The sequence below is a fragment of the Psittacula echo genome (assembly GCF_963264785.1).
Source record: "Psittacula echo genome assembly, chromosome: 11".
Taxonomy (NCBI): domain Eukaryota; kingdom Metazoa; phylum Chordata; class Aves; order Psittaciformes; family Psittacidae; genus Psittacula; species Psittacula echo.
The window spans coordinates 15,451,218-15,467,318 of record NC_137746.1 but is presented as its reverse complement, the minus strand read 5'-3'; the positions used below and the strand labels follow the sequence as shown (position 1 = coordinate 15,467,318).

The 16,101-nt window shown below is 54.1% G+C and overlaps 2 protein-coding genes across 6 annotated transcripts in view; one reads left to right on the top strand and one right to left on the bottom strand.

Annotated features, from left to right (window-relative positions):
• CTNNA1 (catenin alpha 1) overlaps window positions 1-6,615 on the top strand; it is a 123,427-nt gene extending 116,812 nt beyond the window's left edge. For 2 of the 3 annotated variants that reach the window (XM_080626817.1, XM_080626819.1), the window contains 2 exons: window positions 2,624-2,758; window positions 5,509-6,610. In XM_080626817.1, the coding sequence (XP_080482943.1) occupies window positions 2,624-2,758; window positions 5,509-5,796 (423 nt within the window). In that variant the 3' untranslated portion in view covers window positions 5,797-6,610. Of the gene's footprint in view, window positions 1-2,623; window positions 2,759-5,508 lie in introns of all 3 variants that reach the window. The other variant, XM_080626818.1, reaches the window with a different exon arrangement.
• Window positions 5,652-16,101, bottom strand: part of SIL1 (SIL1 nucleotide exchange factor) — a 106,164-nt gene continuing 95,714 nt past the window's right edge. For 2 of the 3 annotated variants that reach the window (XM_080626820.1, XM_080626821.1), the window contains 3 exons: window positions 14,467-14,563; window positions 12,278-12,442; window positions 10,070-10,652 (listed from right to left, as the gene is read on the bottom strand). In XM_080626820.1, coding sequence (XP_080482946.1) covers window positions 10,302-10,652; window positions 12,278-12,442; window positions 14,467-14,563 — 613 coding nt within the window. In that variant the 3' untranslated portion in view covers window positions 10,070-10,301. Of the gene's footprint in view, window positions 5,680-10,069; window positions 10,653-12,277; window positions 12,443-14,466; window positions 14,564-16,101 lie in introns of those variants that run through there. The other variant, XR_013957775.1, reaches the window with a different exon arrangement.

Sequence of the window (16,101 nt, the reverse complement as noted above, 5' to 3'; positions counted from 1 at the left end):
TGGGAATCCTCCCCAGCTAGCTCTGCAGACAAGGGTTTTGTGTCTGTGGCTGTTGCAGGTTAATACAATAATGTAATCTTTCTTAATCAGTGTTGAAATTGTTGCCTTTAGGGTTTTTCAGGTTTTATCTGAGTGTTCCTGCATAGGAAAGGACAGGGCTTATACAGGCATCCGCAGTGCCTTTTGTTGATGTTCTTTTTTATCTTGTGTTACATCTCTGTTTAAGTATCATCTGTCTTTGGACTGAATTCTCTATTCTGCTTGTCGAAATAGCACACACAGGATAGGATGTGGTTTTCCAGCTCACATCAAATTGATCTATACAGCCGAATAATATTTCCTATCCCATCCTTCCCCTGCTAATGTTTTGCTGTCTTCTTCAGCCACCAGGAAACATGCAGCAGCCTTTTTCCTTGCGAGTGTCTTTCCTTACCTAGTTTCCATAAACTTGGAGCCTATAAAGCTCCTTGCATTGTTCAGGGTCCTTCTGACATGTCTTATTGGGCATTTGTCAACGTTCCATTCAGTGTGCCGCTGTGCCGCCCGTTGCCTTTGTTAGATGAGCTTTCTGGGAGATGGAGAGCTTTTTCCCAAATGGTAATTTCAGCTTTTCATTAGCTCTTTGGCCAATGCTATTTGTGGACTTTCTCGAAAACATCTTGTACTGCTGACTAATATTGATTAGCTTAAAAAATGAACCTGCAAGCTTTTGCTGCTTTGTTGTTTGTGGGTTTCACTTCACTAATGGAAGCACCGTGCCTACGTAAGAGTTGCAGATACTTTAGGTGTTTCATTACATTCCTTAGAAATGATAAGGTGATTTCAGTCAGTTTATGGTCACATCGGGTCAGATGCCCACAAAACCGTCCAGTCTCCATAGCCTGTGCTGCACTGCCTGATGTGCTTGTCACAGCTTGCCAAGAATCCCATTGCAGTGTATGTCCTCATGTTATGTGTATGTGTGTGTGCTGCCTTGGATCACAGCTCAGTAGCCTGCCATACAGGGCATCTCTGTATGCAACATATAGTACAGATCTTTCACCTTTGCTGTGCTCAAGTACATTGGCTTAGAAAACCCACTTGGTCTGGCCCTGGATAGAACAAGCATATTTACTTGCTACACTCACTATCCTTTCAGAGTTAAATGTCTGTTTTGGCAAATGAGTCGTTGTGGGTAGCAAATGCTCCATGGGGATGCTGTCAGCAGGGTGTCCTCGGCTGCAGGCACCAGAACATGACCATAGTATCATAGAATCCCAAACTGGTTGGGGTTGGAAGGGCTCATTCAGTTCCAACCCCCTGCCACAGGCAGGGACACCTTCCACAAGAGCAGCTTGCTCCAAGCCCCTGTGTCCAACCTGGCCTTGAACACCGCCAGGGATGGGGCAGCCACAGCTTCTCTGGGCACCCTGTGCCAGCGCCTCAGCACCCTCACAGGGAAGAGCTTCTGCCTAAGAGCTCATCTCAGTCTCCCCTCTGGCAGGTTAAAGCCATTCCCCTTGGCCTGTCCCTACAGGCCCTTGTCCAAAGCCCCTCTCCAGGTTTCTCATAGCCCTTTTATGCACTGGGAGCTGCACCCCAGGACCATGGCACACGTGCCCTTGGGTTTATTCATCAGCAGTGCGAAAGTCTGGTGGGCAAAGGGTTTGTGGTTGAGGGTGTGCCAGCAGCTTTATTCTCTGATCTTCATACAGCCGTAGTGTGCCAGTAAGTCTGAGACAGCCCCGTTATTCCTTGGAGGAGTGATTCTGGCCACCGTGTTCACTGCCTTTTTAATGATACCACAGGACTGGCACGGGCACTAAAAGGCTTCCTGTGGCCTTTTCGTCTTATGCTTGCAGCTCCTGGTTTGGACTGTTTGTGCCCCTCAGCAGGGCTCCTCTTGTTTTGAAATCCACTTTGAGCCTGGCTCATTAATCACCTCGTGCTCGGCTCTGCGAGCAAGGGATGGCCCTTCCCTTCTGCCTGAGAAGCAGCTCTCTGAACGGCATTTCAATTGCAGAGCTGAAACAGTTGCTTTTATCTTGCAGATGAGTGCCTCAGCAAGCACCTTAAAAGTTTTATTTCATGCCTGGTGAGGAATCTCGTTTCCACACTGCTGAGAAATCGGGAGCCAAAATGAGGAAAATACCTCCTCTGCCAGTGTAATTGAGTAACTGTCGAGTTGATGATTTCTTAGCTTAAAATACTGAAGATGGAGAATTGAGGCTGGGTTTGGTAATACCTGCTGGTTGCAACTTGAGGTCTTGATGTCAAATCACTGCTGCTGTGTCCTGGGACCTACCGTAGTTAACAGACCTGCTCTGGAAAGGTCAGCTAGCCCTCCTCCTCCTCTTGTTCCTCTTCCTCCTCGCAGGGAGCTCAAGGGCAGCTGTGCAGCTGCAAGGAGCCCCAGAGATTCTGTTCTGATAGCCTGTGTTTATTGCTCCTGGTTTTTTATATGTATTTAGTGATGCCCATCTATTGCTCAGTTGTCTGTTGAAAACCAAGGCTCAGCAGAAAGGCGAATGCTCTCTGGAGCACTTTGGCTGTTACAGAATGGAATTGTCTGGTTTCTCCCTAAATGATTTCTGTTCAGTTTCCGTGATTGTAATGTAAAACCTCACCTTGTTTTCCTCCCCAGTGCCCTGATTCTGCGTGCAAGCAGGACCTCCTGGCCTACCTGCAGCGCATCGCACTGTACTGCCACCAGCTGAACATCTGCAGCAAAGTGAAGGCTGAAGTTCAGAACCTGGGAGGGGAGCTGGTTGTGTCTGGGGTATGTATGAACTGTGGCACATCACAGAGTCGTTTAGGTTGGAAAAGACCTTTAAGAGCATTGGATCCATCTGTTAACTGCCAAGTTAACTGCCACCACTAAACCGTGCCCCTCAGCACCACATCTGCACATCTTTTAAACACCTCCAGGGATCGTGCCTGCACCACTTCCCTGGGCAGCCTGTCCCAGTGCTTGACAGTCCTTCCAGGGAAGACATTTGTCCTAATATCCAGTCTAAACCTCCCTTGGTGCTCCCCTGCTGCAACTTGTGGCTATTTCCTCATGTCCTATCACTTGTTACTTGGGAGAAGAGACCAGCCCCCACCTCGTTACAACCTCATTTCAGGTAGTTGTGGAGAATGGTACAGATAAATAAATAGTGGCTGAAGGGACAGAGGAATACATGTTGTATCCAGCAATGAAACCAGGTTGACACTGCGAAACAGCAAGTTTGGGCTGGAGGCTTTTTTGTACAATGTCTGGTTCATGCAGTTTTATTTCCAGGGTTAACAGTTATTCCAAGCCAAGCTTTTATGCTAAACATTATAGAATACAGACGAGATTCTGGAGCATTCAGTCAAAGTTTTAATGTATGCAGCGGTATTTGCCTGTGCTGCCTTGTTGTTCTTGGAGGAAACACTGTTTGAAAGGGGGGAAAATACAGACTTCACTTCTCATTACTCAGCAGCGTTTGTAGACAGATTCACTTGACTTTTGTGTAATCTACTGTTTTTCCAGCCTGTTTTTCACTCTTACTGAGGTTAAATCAGCACAGCTAAACCTACCCCACATCTCTGCACAGCCGTGGAACGTGCTGGGGTCCTGCAGTGCTCCAGAGATGTTAGTATTTCAACATAGCTGTGCCCTGAGGAGTGCAGGGATTTTTAGTGGCTGCTCTGGTTGATGACAGCAAAAGCTGCCTCAGGCCAGGCTGCTTCCTCATTCTAGCCATTACTTAGCAAAGAATTTTTGAACTGTAGTTCATGAAATGCTTCCTCGTAAGAGGAATCTGTGTGATGGATATTTGGGGGGAAGGAGGTGGAGCTACATTCTTCTGGCATATTCTTCCTTGCCCTGGAAGTGTTTGCCCTTGCCAGTGTTTGGCCACCGGTCCTTTTGCCCATCCATGCCATGATTGAGGTGGGAGATATGAAGAAGGGACAGAAATGGCTGATAGTCCTGTATTGCTGTTTGAATCCTGAAAGCAAATAGAAGAAACTTTACTTTACACCTTCTGCCATTTGGGTATTTCAGGTGCTTGAACTTACAGCACATCTTTTTCCCTGCAAACAAGCTAGAATTGCAGATGGTGTTGCTGTGTGTCACTGGTGCGTGCTGATGTCCTGTTCGCTGGAAGGCTGAAGGCATCAGGCTGTCAAAGCAGTAGATGTGTCATTATGCAGTAATACGTACTCCAGGGTTTTACTGCAGTTACTCAGTGTCTTCAAAATTTGCATACCCTTCTGCCATGAATTAGTTGTATGAACAGGCTGGCATCTGTAGTGTCATCTCCCGGTTCTGTCTCTTCCCTACGATCCGGTCCACTGGGGCTAAATACTGCCAGCAGTAGTGTTCAAGTGCTGTCAGATGATCAGGTGAAGACCTCTGGCAGCCCAGGGGCTTCGCCTGTCTAACAGAAAATCTCTTCTCAGTGTTAACATCCTGCCCCATCCAGCTACCACAGAAACATGAAAGCAGAGCTTTACAAGCCAGCAAGAGCTTGCCCCCTAAGCAATCTGACGAGTTGTTTAGGGAAGTAGCTCCTTGCTTTCATTGCATTTAATGCAATCCTTCCCGCTGTGGAGATTCATGGAAATAAGTCAAATGCAATGCAAGTGTTTTGAGTGTGTTGTCTGGGGAGAGGAATGCAGCTGATGCTGGTGTGCTGGAGGGCACAGATCCGATCTGCCATTGTCGTACTCAGCCCACAGCGTGATGGAAAGGAAGGTCCCAGCACCATAAGAAAAGCAGCCACCCCCCTGCTTAACTTGGTTTGCTGCTCCACAATCAACGCCTTCAGGGCTTCCTCCATCACCTTCCTTAAGTGGCTACAGCACAGGAATTGCAGTGTGTGGAGGCAGCTGAGCAGAGGTGCTGAACCCAAGACCAAAAACATGCCTCAGACCATTGGGAATTCACACGTAAGATGTCCCATCTGGAGCAAGGCACTCCATGGGAGCGGGGTCACCTCACTGGGCCTCCCCTTTTTCTTTCACCCTGCCTCAGTGTTGGCTCTTCAGCTCTGCCACGTGGTAAAGGTTTGGCAATGGGGGTTTCTCATTTTATTGCTCTTTCTGAGTCAGGAACCAGCTTGGAAAGGACTCCAGGCCCTCAAGATGCAGTTGTGTTCCTTCCTTTCCAATGCAACTGAGTATTTAGGGAGATTTAAGTATTTATCATCACTGATTAAGGTATTACTGCAGCTTTATTAATTTCATTAGAGAATAAGCTACTATTAAAGCTTAGTCACAAAAGCAAACAGGAGAATCCAAATCTTGTCAGCGTTAATATGGAAAAGGCACAGATCGTGGGGAAACATTGCCCTTTATTTCTGGTGGCACAAGTCAGGTTTTTACCACTTAGTGCCTAAACAAGAACATCTCCTTAAATCTGGAACCTCAGATTTCAAAAGAAAACCCAGAAAAATCGGTGTTCGAGTGCTTTTACCCCTCAGGATTGTGGTGTTTTCTGGAATGCTGTATTCCTGTGGTTTGCATGCCATGTAACACGTGTGTGTCACCATTCGGCAGGTGGACAGTGCCATGTCCCTTATCCAAGCAGCCAAGAACCTGATGAACGCGGTGGTGCAAACCGTGAAGGCTTCGTATGTGGCATCCACCAAGTACCAGAAGTCCCAGGGAATGGCTTCACTCAACCTTCCCGCTGTCTCTTGGAAGATGAAGGCTCCGGAGAAGAAACCCCTGGTCAAGAGGGAGAAACAGGATGAAACCCAAACTAAAATCAAGAGAGCATCCCAGAAGAAACACGTGAACCCGGTGCAGGCCCTCAGTGAATTCAAGGCCATGGAGAGTATTTAAAGCGAGGTGTGTGTCTTGGTTCTTTCTTTCTGTAGCCCACTACTGCTCCTTCCAGAACTCTGCTTTTAATATTCCAAGGATTTGTCAGAAGTTGACCCTTCCTCAAAACGTATTTCCTTAATATAATTTTGATAACTCTGTTTAGATCCTGCGGGGGAACAACTCAGATTTCTAATCCCTATCGATCAGCATAGCTTCAGCCCGCGGGAGGGTGTTCCTTTAGATGGCTTTTAGATTTCAGGGGGGTATTTCTAGCTGAAAATTATTTTGTATAATCCTGCTTTAAATAAACCATTCTCTAACCAAAGAGGGTTTGACAGTAACACTAACAGTTAACACTGACAGTTGACTCATGCTGCTCGGAGGCTGTGATCAAGTGAGGGGAATTAGATCTTTTCACGCAAAGAGAAATTAATGAACGTGTTGTGTGGATTAGTGTATTCCTGCTGCTGGGGTGGAGAGAGGGAACAAGCTCTGTGTGCTCAGAGGAGTATGGAAATACAGCGGGAGACGCGTGCCCAGCCAGGGAACACCTGGAATACCGCCATTCCCTGTGGCTGTGGAGGGAGAGGGTCGCGTTCCAGATGTTCCTGGTGGCACATCCGCTGTGTGATGCCGCTTTTCCCGGCCCGTGGGCTGTTTCCACACACATACGGAGCACTCACGGGTTCCTTTGCCAGCAGCCTTTTTGGGGCAGCACCCGGAGCAAACCCGTGGAGGCGGCTGCTTACTCCTGTGTGACACCGGGAGGGAAACCCACTGCCTGGTTACAGATCCCTCGTGTATTTTGCTGTGGGACACTAATAAAGTTGCTTTGCCCAGCTGGTGTATTGTGGTGCTGTGAAGGGAGCGGGCTCGGCTCCCCCCCCCCCCCCGCATTCAGATGCAAATCAGCTTTGTGCTCATTCCTCATAATTGCTCTGCATCCCGCCTTGGGCTTCCAGAGGCACCCAGGAAAGCGTGTTTGCTCAGGCTGCAATTTAGACTGTACATTATTTGTGCTAACTGTAGCTACAAGGTATAATTGTGCTGTCTGATTTAGACGTTATGGATTTTGGTGTGTTTTACACGTGCCCATGAAGTCCGGTGTCTGAGGAGCAGTGCTTGCACAGGTCAAAGTCGGCGTTTGCTGTTTCCATAAAGCATCCATTAAAATGGAAAGCAGCCTGCTCTGTAGTTAATGTTTTAAACTGCATCTAAATTTCAGAGCCGAGCCTTGGCAATGTTACGTTATAATTTTATTTACCTTGATCAGCTTATAATTTACTGTATCAAGGTTATTGCTGTCATGTTAGCAAAACACGGAGCAGAATTCAGCTAAATGGGTCTCGGGGGATTTTTGCCAAATTTATTGTGTTTTCAAGCATTTTAGCCTCTTGAGGACAGAATAAATAACTGAATTATGGTTTTCATATGCCTTTAACGTGCTTGGAGAGTAAGAACCTGCTGCTGCCATGGATGTTGAAGGGTTAACGGAGCACCTAAGCTGTAGAGCTTGTTTGAGCTGTAATTATTTAACTGCTTTTACACAATATGAGGTTTTTCTCTCCTGGTATTAATATAATTGTCTTGAAGGTCACATCCCCCAGGCTGCTCAATGGCTCCCTCCAAAATACATTCATTACTCCTCCCAAAATCCAATCCACTAATGCGCTCTAAACCCCACCCCGTCCATTAGGATGTACAGACAGATTGATGTGTATTTAGCTTTTAAATAAATGTCAGGTCATTTTATGCTACAAACTTTGAGCATCAGGTGAACAACAGAGGGAAACAGGGTTCTTTCTACCTGATGGGAGCTGCTTTGGAAGCACAGCTGAGGGGAAGCTCGAGGTGCAGCAACCAGGGACCACAGACCCAGCACGGTGCTACCCAAGAACTGCTCCTCGGAGGAGTGTGTCTGTGTCTGGAGAGGTCAAATTGTAGAACCACAGCCTGGTTTGTGTTGGAAGGGACCTTAAAGCTCATCCAGTTCCAACCCCTGCCACGGGCAGGGACACCTTCCACTGGAGCAGCTTGCTCCAAGCCCCTGTGTCCAACCTGGCCTTGATCACTGCCAGGGATGGGGCAGCCACAGCTTCTCTGGGCACCCTGTGCCAGCGCCTCAGCACCCTCACAGGGAACAACTTCTGCCTTATACCCACCCACATCTCCCCTGTTTCAGTTTAAACCCATCAATCACATCTTGTCCTATCACTACAGGCCCAGTTGAAGAGAATGTGTCAGATAATTTCAGTCTCCTGTGTGGCGCCAGCACTTCAGGGGGTGATGCTGTGCTGCACAGTGATGCTGAGCTCCACAGTGAGGGGGGTCTGGACACCAGCGAAGCTTCAGCTTTATTAGACAAATGGAAAGAATTACAGTGATGACTGCTTGATGTAATGAAGCGCTGGGGAACGGCTTGTGCAGTTGGAACACCCTGGAGGGAGGGATGGAGTGCAACTGTGTCCTGTTGGAAAAGCTGTGTGGGTGTGAGGTGGGGAAGGGTCCCAGCACCACCTCTGATGGTTAGCCATGAGCTGAAGCCTCCCTCTCAGCTCAGCATCACTCTCCAGTGAAGAGAAGGGTACTGAGACATCCCAAAACATCTCTTGAACAGAAAGGATTTGGGGTTCTTTGTGCTGCTGTGGAATGGCAGCACCCAGTGAGGCTGTGCTCAGCTCAACAGCCCCCTGCCTGCCCCGGGGCCCTGCCTGCAGAGGAAGATGAGCCCGCGTTGTCTTCTGAAGTGCATTCATCAGTGAAACCACCTTAAACCCCCGGGGGTTCATCTTACTCCAGGTTTCAAGTGCTCTTCATTCAGTTCAGCCACGTTGAATTTCTGCTGCTTTAACTGTGTGTGAAGGCTCCCCAGCCGAGGTTTAATGCTGCTTAACAAATGCCTTTAACATGCAGAGCTCTCCCTTTGCCCACCCCAGCTCTGCTGCTGCTGGCTCAGAGCCCAGCCCTAGGCAGGGCAGCCATGGGCCAGGGGCTCTTCTGGCTGGATGGGACACGATGGGTGCAGAGAGGGCGCAGAGCACCCAAACCTGCAAAGCTGATACAGCAGCACCCCAGGGCAGCTGCCTCCCCGGAAAGACCCCAAGGGCAAGTGGGAGAGAGCAAACCCCAGCCCCACTGCAGGGTGCCCCAAACAGGAGGGGGGCTCCTGCACATCCCCACTCCCACAGCAGAGCCCTTTGGGAAGGGAGGATGTGGAGTTGGGCACAGCTCGATGTGAAGGTCACTGAGCAGCATCAGAGGACCAGGCTGCCCAAGGGCTCAAAAAGCCTTTGCACTGCAAGTGCCTTCAGCTGCCAGAGGGCTCAAAGCCAGGCCAGGAGGTCCTCATTTTACATTTACTTTGCTTTCTTTAATGCTATGCACTTCCTCAGCTGCCTCAGCCCGGGCCAGCCTGCACCAATAGGCTGCTGCTGCTGCTGAACAGCTTCACAGCTTTAAGGCATTTAAGATGAGAAAGCGGGGCTCTGGCTTTGGGGATTGAAGGGAGGGGGCTGCCCCAGCTGCTGCTGGCTCCCTCCTCACTCGGGCTGTCACGAGGAGCTGGACCTGCCCCAGCTCCTTAAGCCCAGTGGTGCAGCAGTGACAGAGCCAGGCAGGGCCAGGGACATCCCTGTGCTGATACCCGCAGCTCTTCCCCCAGCCCTGCTCTGGGATTCAGGCTTCCTGCAGAAAAGCTCCTGCCCAAGCTCGCCCTGGCCAGTGCCATGGGATTGGTTTTAAGCTGCACAGCCAAGCCCCGGCAGGACGGGCTGGGGAATGCATTTAGGAGAAGAAAGTAACAGAAAAGTCATTTTTAATCCCAGCGAAACAGCCTGAACCGAAACCCAGCGGAGAAGGACAAAAAGCAAACTCTCAGTAACGTGTAATCGTCCCACTGCTTAACAAGGGACATGCTGTAAATGGGTGCCAGAAATATTTTAGCCTCAAGAAGGGCTGAAACAGTGAAGCAGGGATCATCCTGCTCCAAGCCAAGGCTGGATTAGAGGCTGCAGGGAACCCCTCCAGCCAGTGCTTTCCCCCCTGTACCAGCACAAAGCAATCCAAAGGCAAACGGTGCCGTGTGAGTGCTGAGATGCTTCATCCAGAGGCAAACCAAACTCATAGACAGAGCCGGGCACCGTGGGGCAGAACAAAGGCAGAGCAGAGCTGCAGGAACAAACACCTCCCTCTATGCAGCAGAGCTGCTCAACACGGGCAGCCCCGCAGCCCCCGTCCCTCCCACCCCAAATACCCCTGCAGATGGACTGCGAACCCTCGCAAGGTTGGGGCAATGTAAGCTGGGACTTCACCTCCTGCCCTCCAAGGCAGCTCCCTGCCTTTCCCCATGGAAGGGACACGTGCCCCACACGTGTGTGCTGCATTAAGGAGGCTGCTGGCGCGCTCACACGGGGCTGGGAGCTCGGGGAGTCCAGCGTTTATTCAGAGGTGCACGTACACTGGTGCCATCCAGACTCCCGCTGCTGCCCTGAAGGACCTGGACTGGAGGGGACCCAGAGCTGCTTTCAGCTCAGCTCCTGGATGATGGTGTTCACAGAGCCCAGCAGCTCCCTGAAGTACCCGTCCTTGTCCCCTTCCCTCTGCTCCTCCGCCGCCAGCTCCTCGTACTCGCTGCGCAGGAGGCTGAGGGTGGTGCTGAGGGCCGGGTCCCCGCGGTAGCGCTCCCTGCAGAAGGCCATCAGCACCCCCACCATCTTGAGGACCTTCTCGCGGCTGTCGTGCTCCGGCATGGCCAGCAGGTTGGAAACCACCACGCACCAGTCCTGCTCCACCACCGCCGGCACCAGCTTCACCTGCCGGTACTGCTGGAGCTTCTCCTCCAGCTGGTCCCCGTGCTGCGAGTCCTCCAGCAGCATCTGTGGGAAGCGATGGGACACGGATTAATATCCCTGTCATGGAGTGACTGCGCCCGGGAGGCGACACGTGGCGGGAGAGCAGGATGCACACCGGGAACACCGCCTTGCAGGGTGACTTGGAACAGAAAACCAAGCCAAGGTTGTGTTTGACATGGAATTATCCACAGGAGCTGTTTGCCCACCTCGGAAAACTCTCGGTGCCCAATGGATTCAGTATCGCGTGGGGCTGGAAGGGGACTCAAGGGGAAGAAGTTCAGCAAGACTGGTGAAGTCTCTGGGGCTGTTGCTGGACCCGCTCCTGCAGCACCGAGCAAACACAACCGCTGGGCTTTGTGCTGCTCCTGTGGCGGGGGGGAGAGCTCGGCCTCCTCCAGCCGCAGCCGGAGCTCCCTCTCCCAGAAACCCCAAACACTGGAATTCCTCAGGGATGCTGCTGAGACCAGAAGGTGCCCACAGGGGCCGGGGCAGGCAGGGACCTGCCCTGAGCAGCACCGGGACTGGAGGGGGGGCCGGGAAACCTCAAACCACCCCCCCCAACACCAGCGGGGCCCATGTGGTGCCGCAGCTGCTGACAGCATGGAATTCCTCAATGGATCCTCCCAGCTCGGCCGGTGGCCTCTGCGATGATGACCATGATGGTGCTGCAGGGGCATGGGCTGCTCGCCTCGCACTGCAAACTGCCAGAGAGGAGATTGAGATGAGCTCTTAGGCAGAAGCTCTTCCCTGTGAGGGTGCTGAGGCGCTGGCCCAGGGTGCCCAGAGAAGCTGTGGCTGCCCCATCCCTGGCAGTGTTCAAGGCCAGGTTGGACACAGGGGCTTGGAGCAAGCTGCTCCAGTGGAAGGTGTCCCTGCCCGTGGCAGGGGTTGGAACTGGATGAGCTTTAAGGTCCCTTCCAACCCAAACCAGGCTGGGGTTCGGTGAGTGCTGCACGTTAGAGCCAGCACCTGATCAGATTTCAGACCTGCTAAAAGAATTTGCACCTTCACAAAGTCTCCTGGAAAACAACTGGTTTAAAACAGCCAAAGCCGTGCGGTGCCCGAGACCCCAGCACTGCAGCAGTGATAATCTGCAGCACAAATTGGCTATAAACGGAAAGCGGATTTAATCTCCGTCCTCTGGAGAACAGGCACACACACACTGAACAAGCAGCGATGGCGAGGACAGGCGGGATTCAAACTGACATTTACAGCAGTAATCCAAGGTATCTGGAAATAAACCCCTTTGGCTCGGGCTGGGCTCCGGGGAGGGACGTGCAGGGAAGGGGCCTCTCCAGCGGCAGGGGCACAGCAGCAGTGGCTGGTACCTGGTCCCTGGCACGTGCCTGGCCACTGAGCTCGCCGCAGCCCAGCACTGATGTTCCCTACCTGTGCCCTCGCTGGGTTGTGACTTAAACACCCTTGGGTGGAAACAGTGGCAGTGGTTTAATGGGAAATAAAGGTTTAAGCTCACTCTGAACTCTCCCAGGCACTCGTGTCCTGCAGCTGGAGGGAATCCATCCCAAGAGCACCAATGATGGATGGGTTCCTCCTCACTCCTATCCCGTGACGATGCACAACGGCCCCTGTGTCCGGTGAGGGGCTGAAGGTGCCTGTTCGGTCCCATCCCCTCCCTCCTGGCTCCTCACCTTCTCCATGATGAGGTCGTAGAGCAGCGTCACCACGCGCACGTGGAGGGGCTCCATCCCCTTCTGCCTGAAGAGGCTCCTGAGGACCTGGAGGCCGCCGAGCTTGAGGAACTGCTGCTGGGCGTAGGGGAAGTGTCTCAGCATGGAGGACAGCGCGAAGAGCGCCTGGTGGGGAGAGAGCTCCATCAGCACCGTGCCCACAGCCGCCGCGTCTGGCACAGCCTCTCTCCACGGCGCGCCACGGACAGGAGGAACTCGCTCCAGCTCACTTGTGTGGAGCTCCCCAGCAGGTGCATTGAAACTGCTCCGTGCTGAGGGGTGTCTCCTGCAGTCCCCTTTATCCTGATCCCAACCCTCCCTGGTGCTGCAAGGCTGCCCAAACCTGGGTGACTTCCACCCAAACTCCAGCCTGGGCTGCCACCATGTTTGCTAGAACCATCAACCAGAGGGGCCTGTTGCCAGCACCCAACACCATTGCTTCTCCTTGCAGTTCACTCCCACCAGTCCTCAGTAGAGAGCCTGGCTATGGGATACGCAGGGCAAAGGGGGGTCCAGCACCACTCAGCAGAGCCTGACCCCCTCGAGATGATTTGGACACTTGGGGACCATCCTCCCCCTGCACCCCTGTGGCCAGAGGCCACCACCAGGATGTGTCCCAGGACACAGCCCCCGGCCAGGCCTGTGCTGGTGCAGCATCTCCCACCTCCGAGACCCCCGCACTTCCCTCCTGGGCCTGAGCAGTGCAGGGTGAGCAGCCAGGGGCAACTGGGGGCCAAGCAGCTGAACCTTCCACCGGTGTGGTTGTGCCAGCCCCGGCTTCCAGAGGGGATGGGCTCAGCGCCCCGGGCACGGCTGCTGCTGAGCGGGGACGGGCGGGAGCGGAGCCGGCTCCTCCGCACCGAGGTGCACGGAGGGAACATCCCCGCTGCACAGGGACAGATCTGAGCTGACAGCTCCCCCAGTCCCCTTTGTTTCTATTTTCCATCTTCCGAGTTGCTGCTGGTGAACTCGAGGACGCTTCCGTCTCCTGCTTTAACCACGGGCCCAAGGACAGCAGAGGGAAGAAACGCACTTTTGGCCTCTGCTGTGCACGGGGGAGGGAAGCCCACCAGAGCGGGAGCCATGGGGAGGGGCTGGGGCAGCAACCTGTGCTTGGGATCCTGGTCTGGAGAGAGATGGGAGGCACAGCATGGGAACTGCAAAGTAAGAGCCTCTGTCCTGCTGGGAAAGGGGGTTTGACCCTCGGAGGCTCTCATACGGCTGCATGTGAATGTGAACACCACCGAGTGCATCCCTGTCCCTCTTCTCCAGCGGCTGCCTGTGGGACCAGTTCAGGCTCGCTGGGAAGAGCTGTCCCGCACCCACCGCGCAGGGGTTCAGGCGATGCTGGTGAGGGTCTCTGCACACCCAGCCATCCCTTCCCACCCCGAACGAGCTCTGGGTTGAGCCATGGCCACTCCTGCGAGGTGTTTTGAGGATGGAGCACCCCATGGGGCACTTCTCAAGCTGGGACCTCCTCACACCCATGGCAAAACCAAAGGGGCTGCCCAGCCTCTCCTGTGCCTTTCGCTCGCTGGAGGACTCTTACCGTGGACTAAAGGGTGCTAGAACACCACCAGCATGCAGCACGTGCATGCAGCAGGTGAACTGAGAGTGAGCTGCTGGCTCCCTCGCCCCACTGAACCCCTCTCACAGGAGGTCACTGTTAAGTGGTGGGGCTGGGATTTGGGGAGCAGCAGGCAGCAGCAGAGCCCATAAGCAGAGGTGGCACCACGCGCTGCAGCGAGGGTAATGAGATCTCATGCTCCAGGGAGCCCGGCGAGGAGCCCCGGCCCGATGGACAGGGCTGCACATTTGGCTGGGGGCTCTCAGCGCTGCTCCGCTCGCTCCAGAGCCACCGAGGGCAGGGCACGGCGCTGGCTCCAGCACTCGCCTCCCTCCAACCGTCAGCTCCGTGCCCGTTAGCCCCTGACGGCTGCGCTGCCGCGGGGAGCCCCACCTCGCCCCACCGAGGAGCCGCAGCACCGAGCCCTGTCCCCCGCGGGGCCGGCTGAGCTGCCGCAGCCCTGGGAGCAAAGCCCTCCCAGCGTGGGGAGCAGAGCAGGGGCCCGCAGGCTCGCGGTGCCAGCGGTGTCCCAGGGAGCGCTTACAGCACAAGAGCAGCTTTCCCAGAGGTGCTCCCCACTCACCTTCTTCTTGACAGGCAGGGGCTGCTCCGTAGCCAGGATCACCAGGAGCTTCTGCAGTGCCCCCCCCTCGATTGCTTCTATCTGGACTTTGGGGTTGCTGCAGGGAACGAAGCGAAAGGCAGGTCAGCAGCAGAGCGGGGCAGGGCAGGGTGGGACGGACCCACAGAGGACACAAACGAGGGCCAATCCAGCCTGATCCCAGAGCAACCCCGTCTCCCACTGCTGGCAGCCTGTGGCTGGAAGGTGGGAAGCCCTGCAGACCTCCTCGCACACAGAGCGGGACTGATGCAGCCTGAAAGGATGGCAGGGGGCTGGGGAAGGGCACACAGAGCCAGCAGTGCCACCCCACCACGTGTCCTACCCAGCTTCCCCTGCCAGGGAGCCCTCCCCTGTGCTTCCCTCGCAGCTATTGATCCTCTCGCTTCCCATCACATCTATTCTTTAACAGCCTTTTCCGTTTCAGTTCTTGGTTCCCCTCTCGTGCTCCTCACTTGCTGCCAACGTGCTCATTTATTTAAGCACCCCTTTGCTGCTTTTCCTGGTGCCTCCATCTCAAAGCGTGCCTGGCCTCCCCACACGCACACCTCTCACATCAAGCACTCTTCCCCAAGGACTGCAAGCAGAGGACCCCATCCTGTCTGCAAGACCCAGGCTGAACCCCCAGGTCTGGATGAGAGCAACTGCTCCCAGTTCAGGCAAGGCCAAGCCTCGCTCACCATGGCCCCGGGTACCGGCTGCGCAGACGCTTCACAAACCCACCTCTAGCACCCCTTTGAAGGCGGCAGAGGTTACGTGCTGCAGGCTCCCTCTTTGGCAGGGCTCTCAGAGCCTCCATCCCCCATCACAGCCTCTTGTGCTCTGAGGAAGAGCTCCAGCACTTGAGCCTTTGCTCGTCTTTGAAGCAGCAGTTGCACTGCAGCCAGCCAAAGGCCACGTGTCCCTGCTACAGCAGAACACCCGCAGCTCTGACCGCCACCAGGAAGCTGCTGGAGCAGCCAGAGCCAAGCACCAGCCAAGAGACAAGAGAGACAGCGGCAGGGTTATAATAGAACGCAGAAGACAAATGGATTTGGGCAGGGAGCAGCTCTCTGTTAAACCCATGGCTCCACCTAAGCACTAAGCTCATCTGGGTGAGCCAAGGGGTCAGGAGCCCCCCCGGCTGCACCCAGGCTTTGCTTCTCACAGCATCAGGAGTCACTGGCACCCCCGGGATGCAGGGTTCTGACTGCAGCCACCAGGCTGGCCTCAAGGCAGGAGAAGGGGGTTTGTTGAAAGCCACTTTCCATTCCTCCTTCCTCACTCACCTCCTGCAGCAGCGCCGCGGCGCAGGCCCCTGCTGAGCACAGGCCCATCCGTGACCTACCTGAACAGGCCAGGAAGGAGAAAGAACGAAGCCGGGAGCTTCAGGATCCCCCTGCAGAGGAGATTCTCACAGCACGGCCCCCATGGGCTGCAGCGGCCCTGGGAGCAAACCAGCTTCTGGTGACTGGGACCTGATGCACGCACTCATCAACTGATGCAGTCATTCCCCAGCCTCACCCTGCCAACAGCAGCAGCAGAATCACTCATGGCAGTCACTGTGGGCAAGGGAGACCAGAGCAAGCGTGCACTTTTCTGAGTATGCCTGCACTGAAG